Source organism: Hyla sarda, chromosome 7 (assembly GCF_029499605.1).
Source record: "Hyla sarda isolate aHylSar1 chromosome 7, aHylSar1.hap1, whole genome shotgun sequence".
Classification (NCBI taxonomy): domain Eukaryota; kingdom Metazoa; phylum Chordata; class Amphibia; order Anura; family Hylidae; genus Hyla; species Hyla sarda.
Genome location: NC_079195.1, coordinates 95614589 through 95641585, shown reverse-complemented (window position 1 = coordinate 95641585; position 26997 = coordinate 95614589). Strand labels below are relative to the sequence as shown.

The following is a 26997-nucleotide window of genomic DNA, read 5'->3' as shown; positions in this document are numbered from 1 at the left end:
AAAAAATAAATAAATAAAAAAGAAATTCCTGTGGACCATTTAACTGCTGATAAGTACTGGAAGGATTAATATTTTTTAAATAGAAGTAATTTACAAATCTGTTTAACTTTCTGGCACCAGTTGATTTACAAAAAAAAAAAAATAAATGTTTTCCAGCGGAGTACCCCTTTAAAGAAAATGATTATCGGGACAGTTAATCCTCATTTTCTAGTGGCACCAATAGCCCTCTATTCTACCAGATCAGATATAGAAAACACCATTCATAAATCCCAAGGACTATTTGTATATCGTGACTTACCTCTGCAGCTAAATTTGTTGGTGTCATAATGTCTTTCAGCACATCTACAAGTTAAGCAGACATAGGTTAGACCCGGGACATTTCCATTTCAACATGTCAGTTACAATGACCATGCAGCGGACAGAACCATCTCGACCAATACCAACATACAGTCATCAAAATTAAATAAGGCTCCATTTCACCAAGGACTGTCAATCTGTAGATCAAACTAAATCTACTTAGAAAGAATTAGACCTCCTTTTGTTACTAATTCCCATCTGAGGCATGCTCTCGTCCAGCACATTATTCTGCATTATTTAAAGAGATATGCAATTAAGACCTCAGGCATTGATCTTGGACGGCTCTCAGTGTGCAAAAGCCCGGTGATGTCATTATTGGCTCGGCTCCTGAAGAGGACAAAACGCTCCAGACTGACGGCTTCGGAAAATGGACAATGAATGACACGTCTGCCAATTGGTAGATAATGTCTTATATTGGTGTCCGAACACCTCAAGATGAGGCATGGCTAAAGAGCAAAGCCTCATAGAATAGGGGGCATCTAAAACTATAAGTGCAAAACTAAGCCCATTGCGAAAAAGATTGAGGGTTGTTTTTTTATATACATTTTTGTTGGCTATTCACAAACAAAAACCATGAAAATACAGTTTAGAGTTTTCGTGCTGGCTGCCAGAGCACAGAATAGGCTGACAGTTTCGATTTTATTTTCTTGTAGTTTACTTGTTTGCTTTGATGTATAGCAATGTTTCCCAACCAGGGTGCCTCCAGCTGTTGCAAAACTATAGCTCCCAGCATGCACGGACAGCCGAAGGCTGTCCGGGCATGCTGTGAGTTGTAGTTTTACAACAGCTGGAGGCACACTAGTTGGGAAACACTGCTCTATAGACTGGGCCAAAATGAGTCATCCATCATCAGCGCAAGTTAAAGGGGTACTCCCGTGGAAATTTTTTTTTTCTCAAATCAACTGGTGCAGATTTGTAAAAGTTACAGATTTGTAAATCACTTCTTTTAAAAAAAAATCTTAATCCTTCCAGTACTTTTTAGGGGCTGTATACTAAAGAGAAATCCAAAAAAGAAATGCATTTCCTCTGATGTCATGACCACAGTGCTCTCTGCTGACCTCTGCTGTCCATTTTAGGAACTGTCCAGAGCAGCATATGTTTGCTATGGGGATTTTCTCCTACTCTGGACAGTTCCTAAAATGGACAGCAGAGGTCAGCAGAGAGCACTGTGGTCATGACATCAGAGGAAATGCATTTCTTTTTTGGATTTCTTTAGTATACAGCCCCTAAAAAGCACTGGAAGGATTAAAGATTTTAATAGAAGTGATTTATAAATTTGTTTAACTTTCTGGCACCAGTTGATTTAAAGAAAAAAAAAAAAAGTTTCCATGGGAGCACCCCTTTAAATGAGAAGTCGTATCTGCAGGATAGAGGATAAATTTTAAGTCACGAAGGGTCCGACCGCTGGGGCCCCCTGCTCTCCCGGAAGTGGTGTGTCAGGACCCTCGCCCAAACCAGGGGCCGCCACGCCCCCTCCAAATCTCTCTATAAGAGAGCCGAGGCTACTTACAAAAGATTGCAGGGGCCTGGGCAGATAGGGGATAGTTTTTTTTTATTTTGTAGGATGAGACTTATTTATCTTGCGCTCTAATGATGATGAGAGGACTCTGCTCATTTTGTTCCAGTCTATACAGCAAAGCAAACAAGTGAACTACAAAAGGAAAAAAAAATTAAAAATCTGCAGGATAGGGGATAGACATTTAATGAGAGCTCTATGGTAAACCTGAAGTTCAAAATAAGGCAGAATATCAGAAATATACACACATTTATGCCATAATTACACAAGTGCACAGATCCCTACTGTAGTATGGCCATAAATATAATTTCTCCAATAAAGTTTAAAAAAGGTTTGTTAATTGAAAACAACCAATCTCTTCTACAGACTAAACTATTAAATATAAGAGACATTCCTCTAAACCAGCGTGCCTACGGCCAAAGGCTGTCTGAGGGTTGTAGTTTAACTTAAAGGGGTAGTCCAGTGGTGAAAAACTTATCCCCTATCCTAAGGATAGGGGATAAGTTTGAGATCGCGGGGGTCCGACCGCTGGGGCCCCCTGCGATCTCTCTGTACGGGGCCCCGGCTCTCCGCCGAGATAGCGGGTGTCGACCCCCGCACGAGGCGGCGGCCGACACGCCCCCTCAATACATCTCAATGGCAGAGCCGGAGATTGCCGAAGGCAGCGCTTCGGCTCTGCCATAGAGTTGTATTGAGGGGGCGTGTCGGCCGCCGCTTCGTGCGGAGGTCGACACGCCCCCTTCCCGCGGGCTGTCGGGGCTCCGTACAGGAGATCGCGGGGGGCCCCAGCTGTCGGACCCCCCGCGATCTCAAACTTATCCCCTATCCTTAAGATAGGGGATAAGTTGTAAACCACTGAATCACCACTGGACTACTCCTTTAAGGTACCCTCCTGGTTGGAAAACACTGGTTTAAATGCTATCAAGCAGACCAGCTTTGACAGAAGGCATATACACCACAATGCAAGATCAAATTTGTGTGAAATGATTGTTCTACTAGACCAGTGTTTCCCAACCAGGATGCCTGCAGCTGTTGCAAAACTACAACTCCCAGCATGCCCAGACAGCCAACGGCTGTCTGGGCATGCTGGGAGTTGTAGTTTTGCAACAGCTGGAGGCACCCTGGTTGGGAAACACCGGTCTAGACAGCTAGAATCTGTATTTACCACCCTAAGATACAGGATATGCCAAATAGACACTATGCAGGAACTTCATTCCCAGCTAAAGCAGTGGTGGATCATCCGTATGACTAAGAATGCTTCCCGAGTCTGCAAGCTGAAAATGCACTGTCTATATATTTTATTCCCAATTCAACACGTGGTCACAGGCCATGGAATGGGCGAACATCCAAGTTATTTAAAAGTAGATCATGTAACATGAATGCCTGCCAAAATTCCATCTAACCTCATCACTCCACCACCGCCACACAACTCTCCATTAGGCCCCTCCAACTAATTGTTTCAGGCATGCAAGTCTGTAAAACAATACTCATCCACTCGGACTGCAGAAATGACAAGGCAGCCACTTTCTACCAGAACGCTATGAGAAAAAGGGAGGCTACGCCATTATATACTTACAGATTGTAGATCTTGTAATGGTTTTTATGCTTGGAGTCCAAAAACCTTTAAAAAAATTATAACATGATTGTAAGCAGCAGAAAATTCTATCAAATATCACTTCTTTAAACTGTGTCTCAGACTGAGACTATTTTAAAACATTTTTGTACACTCTTTTGCATTGCTACATGTGAACACTTTTTAGGTTATGATTTAGGCTCCGTTCACACGGCCGTCTAGACCCGTCCCGTTCTCCCGTCAAAAATAAAAAAGGGACAATAACGGATGCAAAGGGATGTTATCCATTTGGATCCGTTCTTGTACACACAAAATTTTTTTTTTTAGTTCCGAGCATGCTCAGGAGTAAAAACGGATCCAAAAAAAGGATTGAAAAAACAGTATGCAAACAGATTACATGAAAAGCTCATCCGTTTTCCATAAACGTCAATGTTAAATTTACTGCATCCGTTTTTTCTTCCGTTTTCTTGATGGGAGAAAAAAAATACTGTCTTTCCTCCCGTTAAAAAAAATATATTAAAAAATTAAATAAATGACTGCAGATGGGTGCAAATGGATGTGTAAGGACTGTAAAAAAAAAAAAAAAAAAAAATCATCCCATTGACATCAATAGGATTATTTTACAACTGTTCGTAATGTTGTAATCAGTTTCTAAGCAGCAACAACAGAACCTAAACGGGGAGGGGGGGGGGGGTAACGGGGACAGACGGCCGTGTGAACGCACCCTTACTTTAACCCTAGGCTCCTACAATTTAGTCAATACAAATGCACAACATCGAAATGCACTATAGTAGACAAAGCACTAGGCAGTATACAGATATAAAATTGACATATTTTGTTGTATCATACATGCATTCAAATAAAAACATACAAGATAAAAATGTTGGTGTTATACATAAGGACAGGTAATGTAGGAGGGTACTAGTGTGAACATTGGTAGCTAAATGCTTATGATTCTACTTGCTATTAATGCATTATGTGCATTTTTTCAGAGTTTCTATTTAACCTAGCTTAAAAGACAGTGCAAAAAAATAAAACGCATTTCAAACAAAGCCAAAATGGCTTCAACAGATCGCCAATATGTTCTCAAACGTGCAGCCTCTAAACTCGATGGGGGAGATTTATCAAAAACCGATTCCAGAGGGAAGGTGCATAGAAACCAGATTGCTTCTTTTATTTTTCAGAGGCCTTTTTCAAAAAGGAAAGAAGCCGATTGGCTGCTATGGGCAACTCAGCAACTTTTTCTCTGGACAGGTCTTGAGAAATCTCCCCCAATGAGTGGGTGCACAGCACTCGCTCCATGGAGTGTAAGGAGTTAAGTGGCGATGCACAGCATCACTACTTAAGTGTCCCAGCTCAGGAGATGCACCAATTCAGAGCAGGGTCTACTGTCATGAAAACAATGGGAGTACGCTTCTCGTACAGTAAACAGGGGTGTGCTATGCACAGTGCACAGGACATCAGAGGCAAGAGATAACCGTATGCACCTGTCCCATGGAGTGTAGAACCTGCACATTTGGTACAATTTTAGTTGTGTATTTGCTACCTATGGAAGTCAGTGGGTGGCAAATCTGCTGTAGAGTTCACACAACTAAACACACAGTTGTGTGAATGTACCCCTAAAGGGAACCAATCAGATTTTTCCCTATATACACTTGCCAAAGCGTTCTATAGGGTAAAATCTTTATCTTACGCTCCTGCCCCCAGGGATGGTGAGGATATGAACTTATCAACTAGTCCTTGTTGGCCCCGTAAGTAGTCCCCTGGGCAGGGAGCTCCTCTTACCTAGTCTGTTACTTCAACTGGCAGCAACATCCTCTTGGCTTGATTGATGTGGCCTGTCAATCAAGCCGAGGGGGCGTTGCTACCTGCCAAAGTAAAAGGAGGCAATTACTTACGGGGACTAGTTTATAAGTTTACATCCTCCCCATCCCTGGGGGCAGGAATGCACCTCAGAGATGGCGAGGATAAAGATTTTGCCCTATATAACATCTTTGCCAAGCGTTATATAGGGTAATATCTGATGATTGGCTCCCTTTAAAGTGAAAGATCATCATTCAAAGCAGATCTTTACAAAAAAAAAAAAAAATTTAAAAAAGGCCACACATTTCTTAATATATTTCCATGAAAACTCCCACTAGGGAGCATTTAGAAAAAAGAACCATATATTTCTTATACAGCTGAACCCACAAAGACAATGATCTAGATTTATCAATCTACTCCACAAAAATTAGTGATTTGTCCCTACCAACTAATCACAGCTCAGCTTTTACATCACGCTATGGTATATATTTAAAAAATAAAAATGGCAAAATCGCTCCAGTTTTTCTTCAGATTGATAAATCTGTGCTAATATACAGTAAACTCCCCCTAGTGTCTGCTGATTGAAGATAATCTTATTTAAAAAAGAGTACCTGTCATTATCTTGATAAATGTTATAATCCTCCCAAGTTCACTGCTCCCATCATGATAAACCACCACCTGCCTTTATTTATATTATTTTTTTAGTTTTCGACCTTTATATTGCTCTGTATTTTCTGCTCAGTCTCAAAGACCCGGGAAGGGGCGTTCCCCAGCAGGCGTGACATCATCTGAAGCCATACAGGGAAGAACTTCCTCCCTCACTCTGATACACAAAGCCCAGAGCAGTTCGGTGTGTGAGATGAGATATGATTGGCTAAGGCTGCACACACAGCCCTCAGCCTTTCCCAATTTTGGATTTCTGCCAGGCCAGGAGGAGTCCAAAGTCTTTGCAAGAGATAGGGGAAAATGTGCTCTGGTCAAGTAGGGAGACACCTAATGGCGAATTTTTTTAAACAGAAAATGTCATATTTTTTTTAATCAAAGTACATTAGAAGTTTTTTTTTTTTTTTAATTACCTTAAAGGAGAACTCCAGACCATAAAAATTGTCCCCCACAGTGCCAGCAGTAATAAAATAAAGATGTACATACCTTCCTCCGCTCCCCTGGGGCCTCCAGTAACAGTCTCCGGTCTCTGCCGCAATCCACTTCCTGGTTGCCGGTGGTCGGATGAATCAGCCAATCACCAGCCGCAGCGCATTCCGACTCGACCGGCGATAGGCTGAGCGGCAATGTGAAAACGCTTCAGGACACAAAATTCTTCACTACACTAGCACCAAACATCACACTGCCGCTCAGCCTAACGTCGGCCGAGTCAGACTGCGCTGCAGCTGGTGATTGGCTGATTCATCCGACCACCGGCAACCAGGAAGTGGATTGCGGCGGAGACCGGAGACGGTTACTGGAGGCCCTGGGGGAGCGGAGGAAGGTATGTACATCTTGATTTTTTTTTACTGCCGGCACTATGGGGGACAATTTTTATGGTCTGGAGTTCTCCTTTAAGGAGTGCAATAGCAAAAATTTGTTTTAAGGATAGTGCCAATTTAAAAGGAGCCTGTTAAATAAAAAAATTTTGCCTATTCAGCAGGCTTCTTGTTATTGAGCAGTAGGAACTGAGCACAGGGGGTAACTATAGGAAGTGCAGAGGTAGCACAGGGGCCCCCAGTACATCGGCCACTGCCATATGCCCGCGCCATGCCCCATTCACTTAAATGAGCCAGACAGAGTCAGCTAGTGACTCCAGTTGGCTCATTTTTGGACCGTATATGGTACAAAACTGATAAGGTTAAAATATGTGCTGACCAGAGTCCCTAGCTGATTCCATCCAGCTCATTGAAGTGAATGGGTCACAGGGAGAGTCCGGTAGAGATATGGAAGCAGCCATTTTAATTCTCCAGCTTCTGTAGCCAAAACATGGTGTAAATGCACTCATACTGAATTTTTCATCCTATAACTATACTAACATATTGCCAAATGAAAGCCTGTGGAAAAAAATATTTTCTGACACTGACCTCATGACGAGGTTAAAGGGAAACTGGTAGCTAGTTCACCCACACTAAACCGAATACACAGGGTTACAGTGCCGGTGGGGCTTACTAAAGGCAAATAACTAATGGGAAAGTGGAAGAAGGGGAAGAATGCACCTGAGACAGCTAAAGCCCCAAAAAGTATATACACGGGAATGGAATCCTAGCTTAACCTTTTACAGACCCTTGCCCTGACTGAAGGGTTCGAGCAGCGTCCCATCACAGCTGCTTACTAATGGGTTACACATACAACTAGTAGTGAAGATTTCCCACTAAATACACACCAAATACATTCATTGGGGGAGATTTATCAAAACCTGTGCAGAGGAAGAGTGGTGCAGTTGCCCATAGCAACCAATCAGATTGCTTCTTTCATTTTCCACAGGCCTCTAAAGAGGCCTGTGGAAAATGAAAGAAGCAATCTGATTGGTTGCTATGGGCAACTGCACCACTCTTCCTCTGCACAGGTTTTGATAAATCTCCCCCGTTGTACTTAAAATTTTAATGATCTCAAGAAATGGGTGAGGGGTCTTTGATCTCCAAATCAATATGCATTTTTCCACTCCAGCTCTCTTCACTGCATCTGTTTTTAACTTCCTGTTTGGCTCCATGACAGTGCAGTCTGCCGAAACAGGATTTTCTGGGCCCTCATTGCTTCACCAGGAAGCATATGCTACATCACAAGGGTCTGGAGACTAAGTTTCAGATTTTTTTTTACCAATAGTCCGTTCCCTTGCACAGCTCAATACCTAACTGGGTAGAAATCAAGACCACCCACCACACCAGATCAGGATTATTGGTATAAGATAAGGAAAGGCTGACCATGTGTGGTAAAAATCACATAAAAAAAAGTCTATGCTGAAACTTTTCTTTCCCCAGGAGAATGAAGTGACGTTTTAGCAGTATAACTTGTCCTTACACTTCCTCATACTTTCTATACAATGCACGAGGAGCTGTACGGGTGCTCCCTGTGTAACTGGTAACCAAATGCTGTTACACCTTTATTTGTCATTGCACGGCCTGGCTTGTGGCCAAAGCTAAATACCGTTAAGTCTGAAAGATGAGGAGACATAATTGTAGGCAGTGTAAGTATGAGGACACATAGCATGCAGGCTCTAGGGGTGGATCCCTGCTCTACTCCTCTGGGGCCCTACAGGGCAAAAGGAAAGGCACAAACGTTGAGAAAACAAACCCTCTGAAACAAAGGTCCCTCACGAGGTCAATGGAGTATTCCTTTTACCCAATGCCAAATACCACTTAGTCTTGGCTTTTGAATCAAGTGCAATCATTTTCCATGACAAGTAATGGGTTAATTTCACAAGACTTAAAAAAGGTCTTCACTTCCTCCCCATTAGACAGAGGGAAGGTATGCTGAAATATGTTGTGGCACTCCCCCGCTTCTGTCTAGACAATACTGTGCCCATCACCGCTACCGTTCCGTCTCATCACCTTGAAGGCTCCAGGACAAGCATTAACGCTTCATAAAAGGCAGCTCCTAGTTGAGGCTGGGTTCACACTACGTTTTTAGCAATATGGGACCGTATACGGCTGTAGGGAGCGAAAACCGGGCGCTCTACCACGATTTTGGGTCCGGTTAGAGAACTGTATATGGGGCAAAAATGAGCCGGCCGGAGTCAGCGCTTCAGTCCTATCGGCTCATTGAAATGCATTACATACGGGCCAGATACAGCTGAGATACGGGAGCGCCCAGTTTTCGCTTCCTCCCCCCACCCCCGCCGTATACGTTCCCATTTTCCTTAAAACGTAGCGTGAACCCAGCGCCTTACATACATTGAGAGCAAGAGAAGACAAACAGTAATGCAACTAGGGCAGCAACAAATGATTACATTTTATAACTGATTAGCTGGATGATTTATTTTTTTATTTTTTTTAATCGATTAGTTGGATAACAGTGGAGTAGACCATCATTTTAAGTAAAATCATGTAGCAAGTAAATGAGGGATCTGTACTGAAGGTCTATACCAGTGTTTCCCAACCAAGGTGCCTCCAGCTGTTGCAAAACTACAAATGCTGGGAGTTGTAGTTTTGCAACAGCTGGAGGCACCCTGGTTGGGAAACACTGGTTTATACATTCCTCCCTGTCTCTCACCCATGGTCAGCGAGGGGGACAATTCGTTCCCTGGTTGTCCAGTGGTATCCTATGTGCCCACCGCAGCCTGTTAAGTGAAGAGGGGGCCCAGCACACACACGATCCTGCATCTCCTGACAATGGGGGACTCATCATAGTCATCAAAATATCACGTACACCGGGGGCCCTCTTAACTACATCGGCTGCTCGGGACAGCAGTTACATATAATTATAACATCAATCAATAGTAAAAGATAGTTGACAACAAACCCTCCTGGCAACAACCAACTCTACATTGAATGACTATTGACCTTAGGTGATGGTAAAACTGGTAACAGAGGTGATCATGCAACCCGAAACCCCACACACACACGGCCTGAAGACAAAGCAGGCATCCCTTCAGGACACATCATGCAGGTCACAACCCAAAATGAATGCAGCTGCCTAGTGAACCCTTCTTAATAAACCAAAAGTAGGTACCTTTACCATGAAGCCTATCAATGGAACACTGGAATATGACTTGCTGCCAAGGTCATTGATAAGGCTACATCCTCTATGAAACTATTCTGAGGGCCAAATCATGGAGTCAGCATCTGCAAGGCATCTGTACCAACCGTCTTAGGGCTGCAGTCACACCACGCTTTTTGCAATACAGTTCCTGCATCAGGTTTTTGATTAAGGGGAGCAGGTGGGCAGAGCGAAAACCGGGTACTCCTGTATCCCAACAGCACCCGGCCCGTATGGAATGCTTTTCAATGAGCCGACCGGAGTCCAACGTTTACTCCGGTCGGCTCATTTTTGCCCCATATACAATTCTGCAACTGGACCGAAAACCGTGGTATACCACGGTTTTAGGTCCTGTCAGAAAACCATATACTGGGCAAAAATGAGCGGACCGGAGTCAGCATTGGACTCTGGTCAGCCCGTTGAAATGAATGGGGTTTGGGCCAGATCCGGATGGAATACGGGAGCACCCGGTTTTCGCTCCTCCCAACCGGATCCAGCACCCTAAAAACGTAGTGTGAACCAGCCCTTAAAAAAAAAAAAAAAATAACACTCAAAAGTTTTTTGCGCAGACCAAAAACTATGGTAGGCTACGGTTTTGGGTACCGGGCGTTTTCAGTGGAGAGTCCATGCATACGGTTTTCAAATTGAAAAAGTATACGGGAACTGTATAATGTATAACTGTAGAATGAATGGTCACCCTAGTAAACCTCCTGTCCTGCGTATCTTCTAACTTGTCACTAGGACACTGTTTATTTTTGTGCACCAACTCCAAAACATCTTTTTGAAGCCATTTCAGTCTCCAATGGAGACCAGGCATGCAAAGCTGAACTGTCTCCTTCTCTAAGGCTGTGCCTCCAGCATTTACAGAACTACAACTCCCAGCATGCCCAGACCGCAAACGGCCAGGCATGCTGGGAGATGTTTTGCAACAGCTGGAGGCACCCTGGTTGTGAAGCAATGCTCTAAGGAGTCTATTTTAGGTTGGAGGTACCAAGTTTTCCATCCCCATTTTGACAATCCTTTAAAGGAAATCTGTCATCAGAATCACCCGCACTAAACCTGTTACACAGGCTTGTAGTGCGGGTGATCCTGATTAAAACGCTCCTTACCTGGTTAAAAATGGTTCAGCTCTTCTTCAGATATCTATATTTTTAGTTTTCTGTTATTCCCTGGCTTGGGACTCAGTGGGAGGCGTTATCATCTGGGACTCGGCCACACGTCATTCTAGCTGGGCGGAGCTGCCGCCCGGCTCATGAATATTCATGAACTTATCCTCGTAGTCTAACTCCTTTTTCTAGGTCTGGTGGGGTGGGCCGCGAGGATAAGTTCATGAATATTCATGAGCCGGGGGCAGCTCCGCCCAGCTAGAATGACGTGTGGCCGAGTCCCAGATGATAACACCTCCCACTGAGTCCCAAGCCAGGAAATAACAGAAAACCAAAAATATAGATATCTGGAGAACCACTGAACCATTTTTAACCAGGTAAGGAGCGTTTTAATCAGGATCACCCGCACTACAAGCCTGTGTAACCGCTTTAGTGCGGGTGATTCTGATGACAGATTTCCTTTAAAAGGAGGTGAGAAAATCCACAAATCCCCCCCAAAAAAAAAAAAAAAAATTAACACAATCTGAAAAGCTTCCAGCTTTCAAACAGAGGGCTGAACAACCCGGATATATAAAGCTTTCATATAAAGCCGGCTGCTGTATACATGACCACAGATTTACAATAGTGACCTCCTGCCTTATACGAGACCTGATTTGATTTCGAGCAGAACAAAGGCGCACAGGAACCACCAGTCTAATGACGCGATTTACCATGGATGGCATTTTGGTGCCTTTGTGTAGCTACACATCCTGTTAGAAAATGAAGGAAGCCGTTTAGACAATGCAATCTGGGTCACATCTAGTTCACTCGCAGCCATTCGGATGGTCAGGAGAAAAATTGTACTCTCACACGGGGACTAAAAACAAAAAAAGGCATGTGAAACATGGCAAGATGTACCAGGGCAGCGTTACCGAACACCCTGTGGTTATCCAGCTGCTGCAAAACTACAACTCCCAGAATCCCATAAGATCCTTAGTCTGTCAGGGCACGCTGGGTGTTGTAGTTTTGCAACAGGTGAAAATGAGGGTGACAACACTGCTCTAGGCCAGAGACTAATGGCTAAGTCAGTGTTTCCCAACCAGTGTGCCTCCAGCTGTGGCAAAACTACAACTCCCAGCATGCCCGGACAGCCTTTGGCTGTCCGGGCATGCTGGGAGTTGTAGTTTTGCCACAGCTGGAGGCACACTGGTTGGGAAACACTGGGCTAAGTGGAGGCAGGGCAAAGGATCCATCAACCTTAAACAATCTAGAAATAAAAAGAAAAAAAACTTACACAGGACTACTACTTACCTTACAACATCATCTATATTGTTTCTGTATACACCTTCAAGTCTTTCTGCTGGAAAGCCCATGGCAATTATGTTAGGATAAATATCTGAGAATTCAATGTTAAGGAAACCAAAAAGGAGCATTGTATATTTAAAACACACATCCAATCAGAGGTAAATGTGAATGACCCTAAACCCCCTTCAGGTGCTATTCACCTCAAATCGCTTGCTTCACACCATCAGTCCAGAGATGAAGAAACGGCATAAGACTGGACCTGTCTTCACTTTATAAGCGGCCCAATAATTACAAGTCTTAGAGAAAATAGACCAATAAGTTAAAGGGGTTATCCAGGAAAAAACATTTTTTTATACATCCACACTGGCTCCAGAAAGTTAAAAAGATTTGTAAATTACTTCTATTAAAAAAAATCTTAATCCTTTCGGGACTTATGAGCTGCTGAAGTTGAGTTGTTCTTTTCTGTCTAAGTGCTCTCTGATGACACGTGTCTCTGGAACCGCCCAGAAGCAAATCCCCATATCAAACCTCTTCTACTGTGTGCAGTTCCCGAGACCAACAGAGATTTCAGCAGAGAGCACTATGGCCAGACAGAAAACAACAACAACTCAACTTCAGCAGCTGATAATTATTGAAAGAATTAAAAAAAAAAAAATTATATATTATCTCTGGGTCAATACGATTAAAATGATACCCATGATTATACACTTTTCTATTACTGTCGCGCTTACAAAAAAAAATAAAAATCGCAAACTTTTTAACCAAATTAGTATGTTTAAAATCCCCCTATTTTGAAGGCCTATAACTTTCTTTTTTCCATATAAGTGGTGGTATGAGGGCTCGTTTTTTGCGCCGTGATCTGTACTTTTTATTAATACCATATTTGCTTGCAGAAAACTTTTGACATTTTTTATAAAAATTTTTGGAATAAAATGTTATAAAAAAGCAGCTATTTTGGACTTTTTTTACGTTCACCGTACAAGATCATTTACATTTTATTTTAATAGATATTTTACGCATGCGGCAATACCAAATTTGTATATAAATTTTATTTATTTTTTACACTTTTTGGGGGTAAAATAGGGAAAATGGGACAAGTTTTTATTGGGGAGGGAGTTTTTCACATTTTTTAACTTTTATTTTTACACTTTAATAGTCCCCATAGGGGACTATTTAAAGCAATCACTCGATTGCTAATCCTGTTCAGTGCTATGTATAGGACATAGCACTGATCAGGGTTATCCGTGATCTTCTGTTCTGGTCTGCGAGAAGGCAGAGCGGAAGACAGCGAAGGCAGGTGAGGGAACCTCCGTCTGCCGTGCAGGATGATCGGATCGCCGCGGCAGCGCTGCGGGTGATCCGATCATCCTGTTAAGTGACCGTGATGCTGCAGATGCCGTGATCGGTATTGATCACAGCATCGGAGGGGTTAATGGCGGACATCCGTGGGAGTTCACCATTACCGGCGGGTCCCTGGCTGCGATCACCAGGATGTACATTTACGTCCTGCGTCGTTAAGGGGTTAAGGGGTTAAGGTGCCCCTACACATAGGGAAGCTAACAAACCGTTCTCTAAATACTTTCAGAAAGTAATATATTACATCAATAAACTAAAAATACAGATTGTGCTGCCTATTTGACACCGATATGGGGTGAAATCCATTACTAAGTTGTGGCAGGACAATTTACAGCATGTGGCCCAACCTTTAGGGCTTATTCACACTATGGAAATCGCGTCAGAAGGCGAGCCTACTATTGATTGCAATAGGATTTCACTGCATAGTTTTACACTGTAACTTCCACCATCCGGATTTCTCCAGAAGGATAAATCCACTTTCTTCTGGTAGAATTCTGCTGTAGAATCCCATTTGTTTAACAGGACTAATTTTCAAACATGACAGGTCTGTGCACCGAAAAAAAAATATATACAGATTTTTAAATTACTTCTATTTAAAAATCTTAACCCTTCCAGTACTTTGCTGCTGTATGCTCCGGAGGAAGGTGTGTAGTTATTTCCAGTCTGAGACCGTTCTCTCTGCTGCCACCTCTGTTAGCTCGGGCCGGCTCCTTACATGACAGTGCAGCAGAGGAACAGGACGCTGATACCTGAGCAACGGGGGAACAGAGGAAGGAGAGAATTTTTTTTTAAAGTTTTGCAGCCAGGGCACAGGGGGACAACAGCTTTCCACTGCATATCTCCTTTAATTCTAGGGTCACCAAAAGCAAACCTATCCTGTCCAGCACATTTTAGTCACTTGTAGCATTGCCATATGGAGACAATGGACTGCCCATGTAAGTCCACCAGTCCAGTCACTCTCCATATTGGCTTTTAGATGAGCGTCCAGTGTGGAGCACCGATTCAATGTACATAAAACTTGCCCACTACAACAGTCCTATTCCAGGCACGTAATGAAGGCCATAAATACACGTTTTCAAATAGACTTTGAACAAGTAGACAAAGAGAAAAGAAAAGGGCTTAAATATTCGTGTTGACCACTTATGGGAAACCCTTTCCGTTCTCATTTGCAGCCCCTTCTTACTAGGACATTCCACAACAATTATCCAGGCAGCAGTAGACATGAGAAGCGGGCCAGTCTAAAAATGTTAATTTACCTCCTGGTTCTTCAATCCTCCTTCCTCAAACTTTTCCTGCTTTTCCAAGATTATATCTTCAACTACAAGACAGAGCTTTCTGTGGAAGGGAGCACAATCTGCCTAGGAAAACGGAATCCTGTGCAAAGGCTTCACATCATTTTTTTCAGCAAGAATAGGCCCAAGATCAGGAAGTTGTTTGGGCTACTTAAAAGGTCAATTAAAAAAACAAAACACTCATGGAATCATAGAATACATGCTTCAGGCCATGACTACTAAGAGTCCATACACACACACACACACACACACACACACAGTATCCTGTGCAGAGTCGATTCTGTGTTCGGTCATTTAGTTTACACTGAAATCTGCAGCAAAAAAGCCTGTGCATCAAATCTGCGCAGAATACTGTATGTGTGAGTACACCATCAAAGGATAGGGGATAAGATTTATGATCGCAGGGGTCTCGCCGCTGGGGACCCCGCTATCTCTGTGCAGCCCCCGGCATTCTGTGCCAGGTGCTGCCTCCGAGACTGGGACGTGATGTCACGGCCACACCCCCTGGTGATGTCACACCACGCCCTCTCTATTCATGTCTATGGGAGGGGCGTGATGGCCATCATGCCCCCTCACTTAGACTTGAATGGAGGGGGCGTGGCATGATGTCACTAGCGGCATGGCCGTGACATCACATCCCAGTCTCTGAGGCAGCACCTGGCACAGAATGCCGGGGGCTGCACAGAGATAGCGGGGGTCCCCTGCGATCATACATCTTATCCCCTATCCTTTAGATAGGGGATAAGATGTATAAATCCGGAATACCCCTTTAATATGTCACACCCTTCACCTCAAAACATTGAAGGGCCATAGCTGATGTGCCCTTTGTCAACCAACCCGCGATGGAAGGAAAACATAAAGGTCACAAAGCAGATTCAGTCTCAGACCAATAGGTGTGCTTCGGATTTGTGGCATCTCTATTCAGATGAATAAATCGGGGACAGAAATACAGAGATTATACTCACTAGTAATCTGTTTTCCATTATCCCATGACCGCACCATAGAGAAAGTATCCACTCTGGACAGGAAACTTCCAGATCACCCTTAAAAGGGTTCCCTTCCCCATCATCCATGGAACAACGTGTGTAAACTTATAACTAATTCCTTCTTAAATAGTACGGTAATATATAGTGGTCCTGTCATGTGCTTATAGAAACCAGATAACTGCCGAGTAATCTCTATTCTTTTATATCCTATAGCTGTACCATAGACATTACACTAGATACCCATTATAGGGTTAAACCACCACCTGCAGAACTTTCCAGCCACATAAACGACCCTAAAGATCTAATCTATAGTAAGAAAAAAAAAAATGGTATGCAAAGCGCTCCCCTCCTCCGTGCAATCCGTCCTCCTTCACCAACTCAAAGATAGCAAATCCAAAATGGTCACAGCACTGGTAAAACATCCATTTATTTTAATCCATTAGAATCTACATAGTACAAAATAAGGTGCAATCCAACATGTTCGAGGTAAAGAGCCTCCCCCTCATGTGTTTTCCCCCCACCAGGCATTAATCAGATCTATTAATAAGGCCCGGTAGGGCGGAAATGTGTCAGGGGGAGGTCCTTTACCTCAAACATGTTGGATTGCACCTTATTTTTTACTGTGTGGATTCTAATGGATTAAAATAAATGGACGTTTTACCATTGCTGTGACCATTTTGGATTTTCTATCTAATCTATAGTGCCCAACTAGGGAATGAATTGGCCTCCCGGTAGCTGCCCTATAACCCGGTCTAAAGCATTGGCTCTTTCTGCCCAAGATATAAAAACTCCTATATTCTGTAGTGGCCGTGCTGGAAGCTGAGGCACCACTATAATACGTATAGGATAGATCATACATTTTGCCCTGAAACCCCCTTTTTAAACCCCTAAGAATTCTTATGATGCATAAAGCCCATGGATCGTCATAACTACAGGTTGAATCAGATTTTTAAATATTTGCACAACTTAGTAGCTCTCTTCCTACTCCATGTACTATTACATCAGAGGAAGAATACCACTCCAGTGAACTGACAAGTACATCAAGCTGAGAACACATGTACAATTGTCAGTGACAGCGGTATTATACATATGACCACCTGGGGGGGGGGGTGATAAATATAAAATATATATTATAAATATAAAAATATATACAATATATAATATATATTATATTGATTACATACATATACACACACACACACACACACGCACACACACGGAACTAAAACGGAACACAAGCTACTCATCCCTCATGAAAATGCACTTGTCCTGGTAGACAAAATAGTCTGTAGATAAGGTCTTTATTAGATTCTGCGCTTTCATTTTTCCTCCTCACCCTATAATAGCCATAACTCTTATTTGCCCCTTACAAATCAATATGAGGGCTTGTTTTTTGGGGGACCAACTAGAGTTGAGCGAACTTACAGTAAATTCGATTCGTCACAAACTTCTCGGCTCGGCAGTTGATGACTTCCTGCGGAAAGAGTCTCCTAGGACTGTATCCACCTTTTCCAGCCCGCAGGAGCACCTGAAAGCTTAACTCATTTATGCAGGAAGAGTCATCAACTGCCGAGCCAAAAAGTTCATGACGAATGGAATTTACTGTAAGTTCGCTCATCTCTAGGACCAACTGTACTTTGTAATGACACCTTTTATTTTTCCATAACTTATGCTCAATATAAAATTTGTGAGGTGAAATTGACAAAAAAAAAAAGTTTTTTTCTCTCTCTTCGCCATTCACCTTGTAGTCAAACTTGCATGTTATTTTGATACTTCAGGTGAGCCTGATCACACAAATATCAAAATAAGTTTAGTTTCGGCAAAAAAAAAAAAAAAAAATTAATAAAACTTTGACCCCTATAACATTTTTATTTTTCAATATACTGGGCTGCATAAGGGCTCATTTTTTGGGGCTGTAATCTGCTGTTTGTATTGGTACCATTTTGGTATTGATAGGACTTTTTTGAAAAAAAAAATTTACTTTTTCTCTCTGGGATATGATGTTCTAAGCATAAATAAAGCAATTCTGTGATTTGTTTTTTTATGTTAAGGCCATTGACCGTACAGTATATATGTTAGATTTTAATCGTTTGGACAATTATGCATGCGCCAAAACCAAATCTATTTTTATTATTAGGTTTACATATTGTTTATATGAAAAATGGGAAAAAGTGAGGCAATATGAACTTTTAATATGGAAGGAGTTAATGGGTATTTTTTATTTAAATTTTTTTTTAAATACACTATTAGGAGGAATCAATAGATTCCTCATACAGGTCAATGCAGTTCTACTGAACTCCATTGTTCTGTGCTCATTTGGTTGAGCATGCTCAACACAGGCTCAATCAAATGCAGATCCATGTGGCAGCCATGGATGAATAGGTCAGCCCTCCGGCTACCTCCACAGTGGATCCCCCACCCCAATAGACAACCAGGGATGTTTATAAGATCCCTTTAGAAGCCGCTGTCAACTTTGACAGCAGCAATCTAAAGTGTTAATAGTTGGCCACAGCCATCACCACATGCTGCCTATTAGAGGCAGGCTCCCAGTTACTCAAATCAGCCAGAGGCTATGGAGCAGGCACGAGTCAGGAGCCCGCACAATACACTCAGAGCGCCGGCATTATAAAAATAAAGGGGGAAGTCGGTCCGGCCCTGCTTGTCCGATACAGGGCTAAATGTACAATGTCCCAGGCATCGGGCGACCATAATATACATTCGACTCAATCTCATATTGATTAAGACATCTAAGGAGGTTAACAATGGCGGACTCCCTTACTAGCCACTGGCCCTGCTGACATAACTTTAGTGTGCTGTTGGGTTTCAATTGTATCAGTTTGCTATAGTTTACATCACTTTGTCTTAAAAAAAACTTTTATAGACAAACATTCTTTATAAAAAAAAAATAATAATTAAAAGATTGTATAATTTAATTTTTTTTAGTACACAAAACACACTAATGCAAACCGAAAAATACAAAGGCAAAATAAAAGTAAATGGAGTAGAAAAAATAAAATAATTCACTACATCTTAATTCCCCTATACTGGTAGGGTCCTTGAGGGGTTAAAGCCCTTTAAATTGCAGCAAATCTTACCCAGAAAGCATTTAGCATCTAATGGCAACAAGAAACAAAGCAACTATGTCTGGATGACATGAGGAGGCAGAACCTTCAATAAAATAAAGCGGATCTTAAAGTTCAGGAACATAACAGAAAATGACCAGAACATATTCAACTAGAAATCAGAATGGACTAAAGACTGGATACAGCCAAAAAAATCCACATCCACCGCTAGATCACAACATATCACAAGTCTGTCAACTGGAGCCAGTTTCAAGCAACATCCAATCTGTATAAAGCCAACCTACCAAACAAATGGAACATTTTTACACTTTGGAAACTATAGATAAAAACCAAAAGCCAAAAAGGGTATCTGGGAACTAATCCAGTAGTGAACTTTTCAGGTCTGCAGAGAAAGGAGTTAAAATCCCAGTACAAGGGAATAAAGCCATGTCTGTTCTCAGCTATGGTGCAGACTCTCGGCAGTATCTCCTCTTTCAACAGTGAACACTTTGTGCTCCGACTACCACAACCAGTCCAAGGAAAACGCCTTTGGTATTTTCAGCATAGGGGATACATTCATGGTGTCTGCCAAGTTCATTTCTGAAGTGACTGTACTTGAAAACAGCACTGTTATATTCTAAACTTCAAATCCTGGGGCAGGAAATAATCCTTTTTGGCTTCAATCTCTCCTAGAGATGTTCTTCGAAGAACGCCTGTTTCACTCTCCCAACATGAATAGCGGAGAGCACTTGTGGATCAAACATGTTCGAGGAAAAGGGATTAAGAATTTGACAGTACGCTGCATCACAAATGGACCAACTAAATCACAACTAAAACAAGCCCCGATGTCCCAGGCTCGGGATTATCTGATGAAATACACATGCTGTCTGAACGCTATTACACAGTGGATTGCAAATTAGAAGATGTAAAGACATTAACATGCAGCACATCACATTTCCGCAAGTTCCGTACATGTGAACTGGAATGTTTCTGATGCATGGACTTCCGCACCCTCATTCAGTCTTATCAATCTGTCCAACACAAAAAACATGAGTATTGCTCTGGTGGTAAAATGAAAGTGGAGCTGTGATTGGTTGCTATGGGCAAAACCAGACAATTTTTGTGTGAATGAAATCCGAGCCAGTGTGTGAACATACCCCATGGCTAGGGCTGGGCGGTATGACCAAATGTGTGTATCACAGTATTTTTTTAACTTTTGGTGGTTCCACAGTATACAACGGTATTTCCTAGCCCCATCGGGGTAAATACTCACATGTCACCCGCAAGTGCTGCCCTCCTCGTCCTGCTTGTTGCGGCTGCCGGCGCTGGCACTCTATACTGTGCGGTATCCCTATGCCCGGGCTGCAGAAGGTAAACAAAATAAACTAACGCACCTACGTCAGTCCTTACGCTGGGGACGGGAACGTCGTAGAGCAGTCAGCCTATCACCGGCCGCAGCAATGTTTTGCCTCGGCCGGTGATAGGCTGAGCCCACTGTCATGTAAGAAGCCGGCCAGAGCTCCTTACATGACAGTGGGCTCAGCCTATAACCGGCCGAGGCAGAACATCGCTGCTGACGTCTGTCCGACGTTCCCGTCCCCAGGAAACAAGTGAGGCCGGTACCGGACCAACGGGAGGCAAGTTAAAGTTTATTTTTTGCAGCCCGGGCATAGGGATACCACACAGTATAGAGCAGTGGTCTCCAACCTGCGGACCTCCAGAGGTTGCAATACTACAACTCCCAGAGGTCCGCAGGTTGGAGATCACTGGTATAGAGTGTCAGCGCCGGCGGCCGCAACAAACAGGACGAGGAGGGCAGCGCATGCGGGTGACATGTGAGTAGTACCCCGATGGGGACAGCGCTGGGCTGGGCTAATAATGAATTGGGGGGGGGGGCAGAACGGCGCTTGCAGGTAACATAGGATTAGTTCCCCGATGTGGGGACAGCGCAGCGCCGGGCCGATTCATTCATTCCCGAGGGGGAGGGGCCAAACCGGTATTGCAGTATGGGTTAAAATTCACATTGTGCAGTACAATAATTTCGGTATTCGGTATGAACCGGTATACCGCCCAGCCCTACCCATGACTATTAATCCATTCTGCTGTATGGAAAACATTCCAGCTCATCAACTTGTAGAACCAAATAAACTTCTACAGCATGCAGGAAAAAGTAAGGGAATATAGGTGAGCACTCCACTAGATGTTACATGGGCTGCAGGCAGTGTCAGTGTAATCCATTTACTGGAAGCATTCCATCATAGAAAAGGCTCTTCAGTAAAGGATAGCTCAAGTGTAATAAAATAAGGAGATTCACAGATGCAGAGAATGTAGCATTGGTTAGAAGGTATGCATCTGTACACTATGCTTTGGCTGACACGTATCAATGGTCCATGTATTCCAAGGCAGACAGCAGATGTGGTGCAAGGTCAGAAGGTATCAAATTGCATATCCGCAGCTACAAGTGTCCACAGCTGTCCCCTGCTAAACAAAAGCCATGCTGGTTATACAGAAAGGCAAAGCCATGTCATCCATGCTACAAGACATACAGCATTACAGTGCTTTCCCATGCCATGTAAACCAAAGATCACTCTTCCTACTTCACCCTAAACACGGACAAAACTCGAATAATGTGTGTTACATTTTAGACACATGAATGTTGACATTTACTGAACACATCCACACAGGCAAACGCCTTTGCCAGCCACAAAATAATAATACCGAGTGCAAAAGCACCATCTGAATGGCCAAAAACACTACAAGCCAAGAGGTCCCAGTCAGATCATCGGAATGGCTCTACAGAGGTCTTCCCACAATCTTTAGTAGGTTAAGGCCCACTTGCCAAAGCACTTTACTGCTTGCCCACCAAGCTTGTGACAAGCTACTTTCCAGTTTTGCAAGTGTTGAGCCAAATCCTTTTAGAAATAACAATTACCACAGCTGTATTAACCTTTAAGAGGGTAAGTGCACCTCACAACCAAAGTCCTTACTGTCCCTTATAACGTTGAACTAAGATATAAAAGTTCACACTGGTGTGGTGCAGTGCGGTGTCCGTTGCTGCAGTGGCGCCGTGTCTGCGGGGGGGGGGGGGGGGGGGGGTGCGTCCCATAGATTGATAGATTGGTTTGAGTGGCATTGGGGCCGCTCTGCCGGTGGGTCGTTCCCCCTGTGGGCATTGGTGTCGCGGCGGTGGTGGTCGCCGCCCGGTGCTGCGCCATTTTATGCTAGGGACGTTAGGGACCCACTCTGGATAGGTGGCCTTGACGTGGCGAGTGGGCTTGTACTTTTTGATCAAAAATGTATACTAACAACCTGTTAGTTTTTGATATTATGCTGAGAAGCAATCAGATCATTATACAAGATTGTAGATGTGCACCATGTCTGTTTTCTACCTGAATTCACAAGATATAAAAGTGCTTGCAGATTTGTGTCTGCTTGGTTACAGAATACAAGCATCCTGTGTAGTCCGGTCCTGCATTTATTGCATCTTAGGTCTCGTTTTTTAAACCTTTTGTGCGTACATTAGAGAAACGTAGGGGGACAGACAGGAGGGGTGTGATTGTAAAAATCAGGACTGTTACAAAGTTAGACTAATCCTCTGAAACTTACATGTAAAATGGGTAAGGAAATTAAACACACACTTATCTGCCCAACAATGATTTAGTGCAACATACACTGCTCAAAAAATAAAGGGAACACTAAGATAACACATCCTAGATCTGAATGAATGAACTAATCGTATGAAATACTTTCTTCTTTACATAGTTGAATGAGCTGACAGTCACACAAAAATTATCAATGGAAATCAAATGTATCAACCCATGGAGGTCTGGATATGGAGTCACACTCAAAATCAAAGTGGAAAACCACACTACAGGCTGATCCAACTTTGATGTAATGTTCTTAAAACAAATCATAATGAGGCTCAGTAGTGTGTGTGGCCTCCACGTGCCAGTATGACCTCCCTACAATGCCTGGGCATGCTCCTGATGAGGTGGCAGATGGTCTCCAGAGGGATATTCTCCCAGACCTGGACTAAAGCATCTGCCAACTCCTGGACAGTCTGTGGTGCAATGTGGCGTTGGTGGATGGAGCGAGACATGATGTCCCAGATGTGCTCAATCGGATTCAGGTCTGGGGAATGGGCGGGCCAGTCCATAGCATCAATGCCTTCCTCTTGCAGGAACTGCTGACACACTCCAGCCACATGAGGTCTAGCATTGTCTTGCATTAGGAGGAACCCAGGGACAACCGCACCAGCATATGGTTTCACAAGGGGTCTGAGGATCTCATCTCGGTACCTAATAGCAGTCAGGCTACCTTTGTCAATCTTGGTGTTCTCTGGCAAATGACAAATGTCTGCACGGTGTTGGGTCGTAAGCACAACCCCCACCTGTGGATGTCGGGCCCTCATAGCACCCTCATGGAGTCTGTTTCTGACCGTTTGAGTGCACACATGCACATTTGTGGCCTGCTGGATGTCATTTTGCAGGGCTCTGGCAGTGCTCCTCCTTGCACAAAGGCGGAGGTAGCGGACCTGCTGCTGGGTTGTTGTCCTCCTACGGGCTCCTCCATGTCTCCTGATGTACTGGCCTGTCTCCTGGTACTGCCCCCATGCTCTGGACACTACGCTGACAGACACAGCAAACCTTCTTGCCACAGCTCGCATTGATGTGCCATCCTGGATGCTACTACTAGAGTGAAAGCTCCGCCAGCATTCAAAAGTGACCAAAACATCAGCCAGGAAGCATAGGAACTGAGTCTGTGGTCACCACCTGCAGAACCACTCCTTTATTGGGGGTGTCTTGCTAATTGCCTATAATTTTCACCTGTTGTCTGTTCCATTTACACAACAGCATGTGAAATTGATTGTCAATCAGTGTTGCTTCCTGAGTGGACAGTGTGATTTCACAGAAGTGTGATTGACTTGGAGTTATATTGTGTTTAAGTGTTCCCTTTATTTTTCTTGAGCAGTGTACATTTCAGTTCAGTCTTGCAAAAAAAAAAGGTCCCTAAGGTTTAAGAAGGTACTCTGCCCCTAGACACCTTATCACCTATCCAAAATGTCAAGCCCCACTAGTGACGTCATGACCATGCCCCCTCAACGCAAGTCTATGGGAGGGGGTGTGACGGCATTAGCCTCCGGCGCTGCACCTGATGCTCTAAACGAATGCTGGGTGCAGCAGGGGAGATCAAGGGGGTCCCCAGTGGCAAGACCCTTGCGATCAGACATCTTATCCCCTTTCCTTTGGATAAGAGATAAAGGGGTACTCCGCCCCTAGACATCTTAAGGAAGGGGGGGGGGGTGGATGTTAAACCAGATCCTGGAACACAACTATATAGTAGTCACATTAAGCATGAAACTGAGTATGAAAAAAAAACCACTTTACTTTTGCAAATTCACAAGATTAAAGGGGTACTCCGGTGAAAACCTTTTTTCTTTTAAATCAACTGGTGTCAGAAAGTTAAACAAATTTGTAAATTACTTTATTAAAAAAATCTTAATCCTTCCTGTACTTATTAGCTGCCGAATACTACAGAGGAAATTCTTTTCTTTTTGGAATGCTCTCTGATGACATCACGAGCACAGTTCTCTCTGCTGACATTATAATAATAACGCTTTATTTATTGTTGAGCCACCATGCTGCCCTTAGCATACATCTGCTATGCATGGTTGCTAAAATGGACAGAGATGTCAGCAGAGAGCACTGTGCTCGTGATGTCATCAGTGTTCCAAAAAGAAAGGAATTTGCTCTGTAGCATTCAGCAGCTAATAAGTACTGGAAGGATTAAGATTTTTTAATAGAAGTAATTTACAAATATGTTTAACTTTCTGCCACCAGTTGATTTAAAAGAAAAAAGGTTTTCACCGGAGTACCCCTTTAAGAAAGTCTGAACGTTATAATAGATTGCAAAACACATCCAGTAGGCGACCAGACGATAAGTTTCCAGTGCCTGTGGTCTTTAGGAGCATGCCACCTCGCAACTTTTAGCTATTATGAATAGAGATGAGCGAACTTGCAGTAAATTTGATTCGTCACGAACTTCTCGGCTCGGCAGTTGATGACTTATCCTGCATAAATGAGTTTAGCTTTCAGGTGCTCCAGTGGGCTGGAAAAGGTGGATACATTCCTAGGAGACTCTTTCCTAGGAATGTATCCACCTTTTCCAGCCCATGGGAGCACCTGAAGGCTGAACTAATTTATGCAGGATAAGTCATCAACTGCCGAGCCGAGAAGTTCGTGACGAATCAAATTTACTGTAAGTTCGCTCATCTCTAATTATGAACCCATAAGGCATTCACGACACAGGATGGAGCACAAGGATTAAACTTCACTGCATCTATGGCTGCTCCCGATCAGTATGATGACACTTCGTATAATCACAAGGTATTTTACCCACAGAGCCGAGTGTTACACCAGTTCTGCACAGAAAACATTAAGATATGTACTGACTATATCACCTTGGAAAACCCTGGGTGTCAGGTAGCCAACATACCTAGAGACGTGCTGCAGGCACCCATCTTTATGAATTGTTTTCTATTAAACTCAATAAAGATTTTTTCCAGGCCAGAGAATTGTCACGATGCTTCCAAGTGGCGATAAAACAATACAGTATTCTTCATCTCTTACAGATGAGCTGCAGAAGTAATAAATCAATGTGTGTTAGGGCTGATGGTGCCCCCTACAGTAACGTGCTGTCATTTATGGCAACTCAAAATGACACTAACACCAAGGCTGCTGTAGAAAGGAGTATATTCTGCTGATATTTCCGGTGACATTATGGAGCTGCTATTCTTGCATTAGAAAGCCATTTTACTAAGATCAAAAAACAAATGACCATAGCTTGTAGAGATGAGCGAACTTACAGTAAATTTGATTCGTCACGAACTTCTCTGCTCGGCAGTTGATGACTTTTCCTGCGTAAATTAGTTCAGCTTTCAGGTGCACCGGTGGGCTGGAAAAGGTGGATACATTCCTAGGAAAGCATCTCCTAGGACTGTATCCTCCTTTTCCAGCCCATTGGAGCACCTGAAAGCTGAACTAATTTATGAAGGAAAAGTCATCAACTGCCGAGCGGAGAAGTTCGTGACGAATCGAATTTACTGTAAGTTCGCTAATAGCTTGCAGAAACCATAGTGATTTCAGATACGTCCCTAAGCTTCTAATCCTATATAAGTAGTGCATCATTTTCAAAACCAGTTTTTCCCCAACCAGGTTGCCTTCAGCTGTTGCAAAACTACAACTCCCAGCATGCCCGGACAGCCAACGGCTGTCCGGGCATGCTGGGAGTTTTAGTTTTGCAACGGCTGGAGGCACCCTGGTTGGGCGAAACACTGTTCTAGACACAGGCTGGTATGTGCAGTTTATTGCAGGTCTAGCCTATGTGATGACCTCTGGATTTCCACAGGTCAAATGTCAGAGGTCATGTTAGAGATTTTTTCGGAGTAACACTCCTCTCCACACAATTCTAAAGGAGTGTTTCATTTGCAATACTACCATTTATCATTCAATTCGCCAAAAACATATGACAAAACTGACAACCAAATCACTTCTATTTTTAAAAAGGCCTCAAAAATGAAAGCTGGAATCTGAAATGGTTACTATGGGCAACTGCTTCATTGTTCCTTTACACAAGGTTTGAGCCATCTCCTCAGTTAAAGGGGCACTCAGGTGGAAATTTTAAATGTATTTATTTATTTTTTGATCAACTGGTGCCAGAAAGTTAAAACAGATTTATGAATTACTTCCATAAAAAAAAAAAAAAAAAAAAAATGTAATCCTTCCAGTACTTATTAGCTGCTGAATACTACAGAGGAAATTCTTTTCTTTTTCGAACACAGAGCTCTCTGCTGACATCATGACCACATTGCTCTCTGCTGACATCTGTCCATTTTAAGAACTGTCCAGAGTAGGAGAAAATCCCCATAGCAAATATATGCTGCTCTGGACAGTTCCTAAAATGGACAGAGATGTCAGCAGAGA

General features: G+C 43.2%; 1 protein-coding gene across 3 annotated transcripts in view; it reads right to left on the bottom strand.

The window, feature by feature from the left end:
* The window catches only part of PTEN (phosphatase and tensin homolog), a 61940-nt gene that overhangs the window by 19962 nt on the left and 14981 nt on the right, over positions 1-26997 (bottom strand). Inside the window, exons 2-4 of one of the 3 annotated variants that reach the window (XM_056530062.1) lie at positions 12326-12410; positions 3450-3494; positions 299-342 (exon numbers count right to left, since the gene is read on the bottom strand). In XM_056530062.1, coding sequence (XP_056386037.1) covers positions 299-342; positions 3450-3494; positions 12326-12410 — 174 coding nt within the window. Of the gene's footprint in view, positions 1-298; positions 343-3449; positions 3495-6398; positions 6560-8252; positions 8275-12325; positions 12411-26997 lie in introns of those variants that run through there. The other 2 variants (XM_056530065.1, XM_056530063.1) reach the window with 2 other exon arrangements.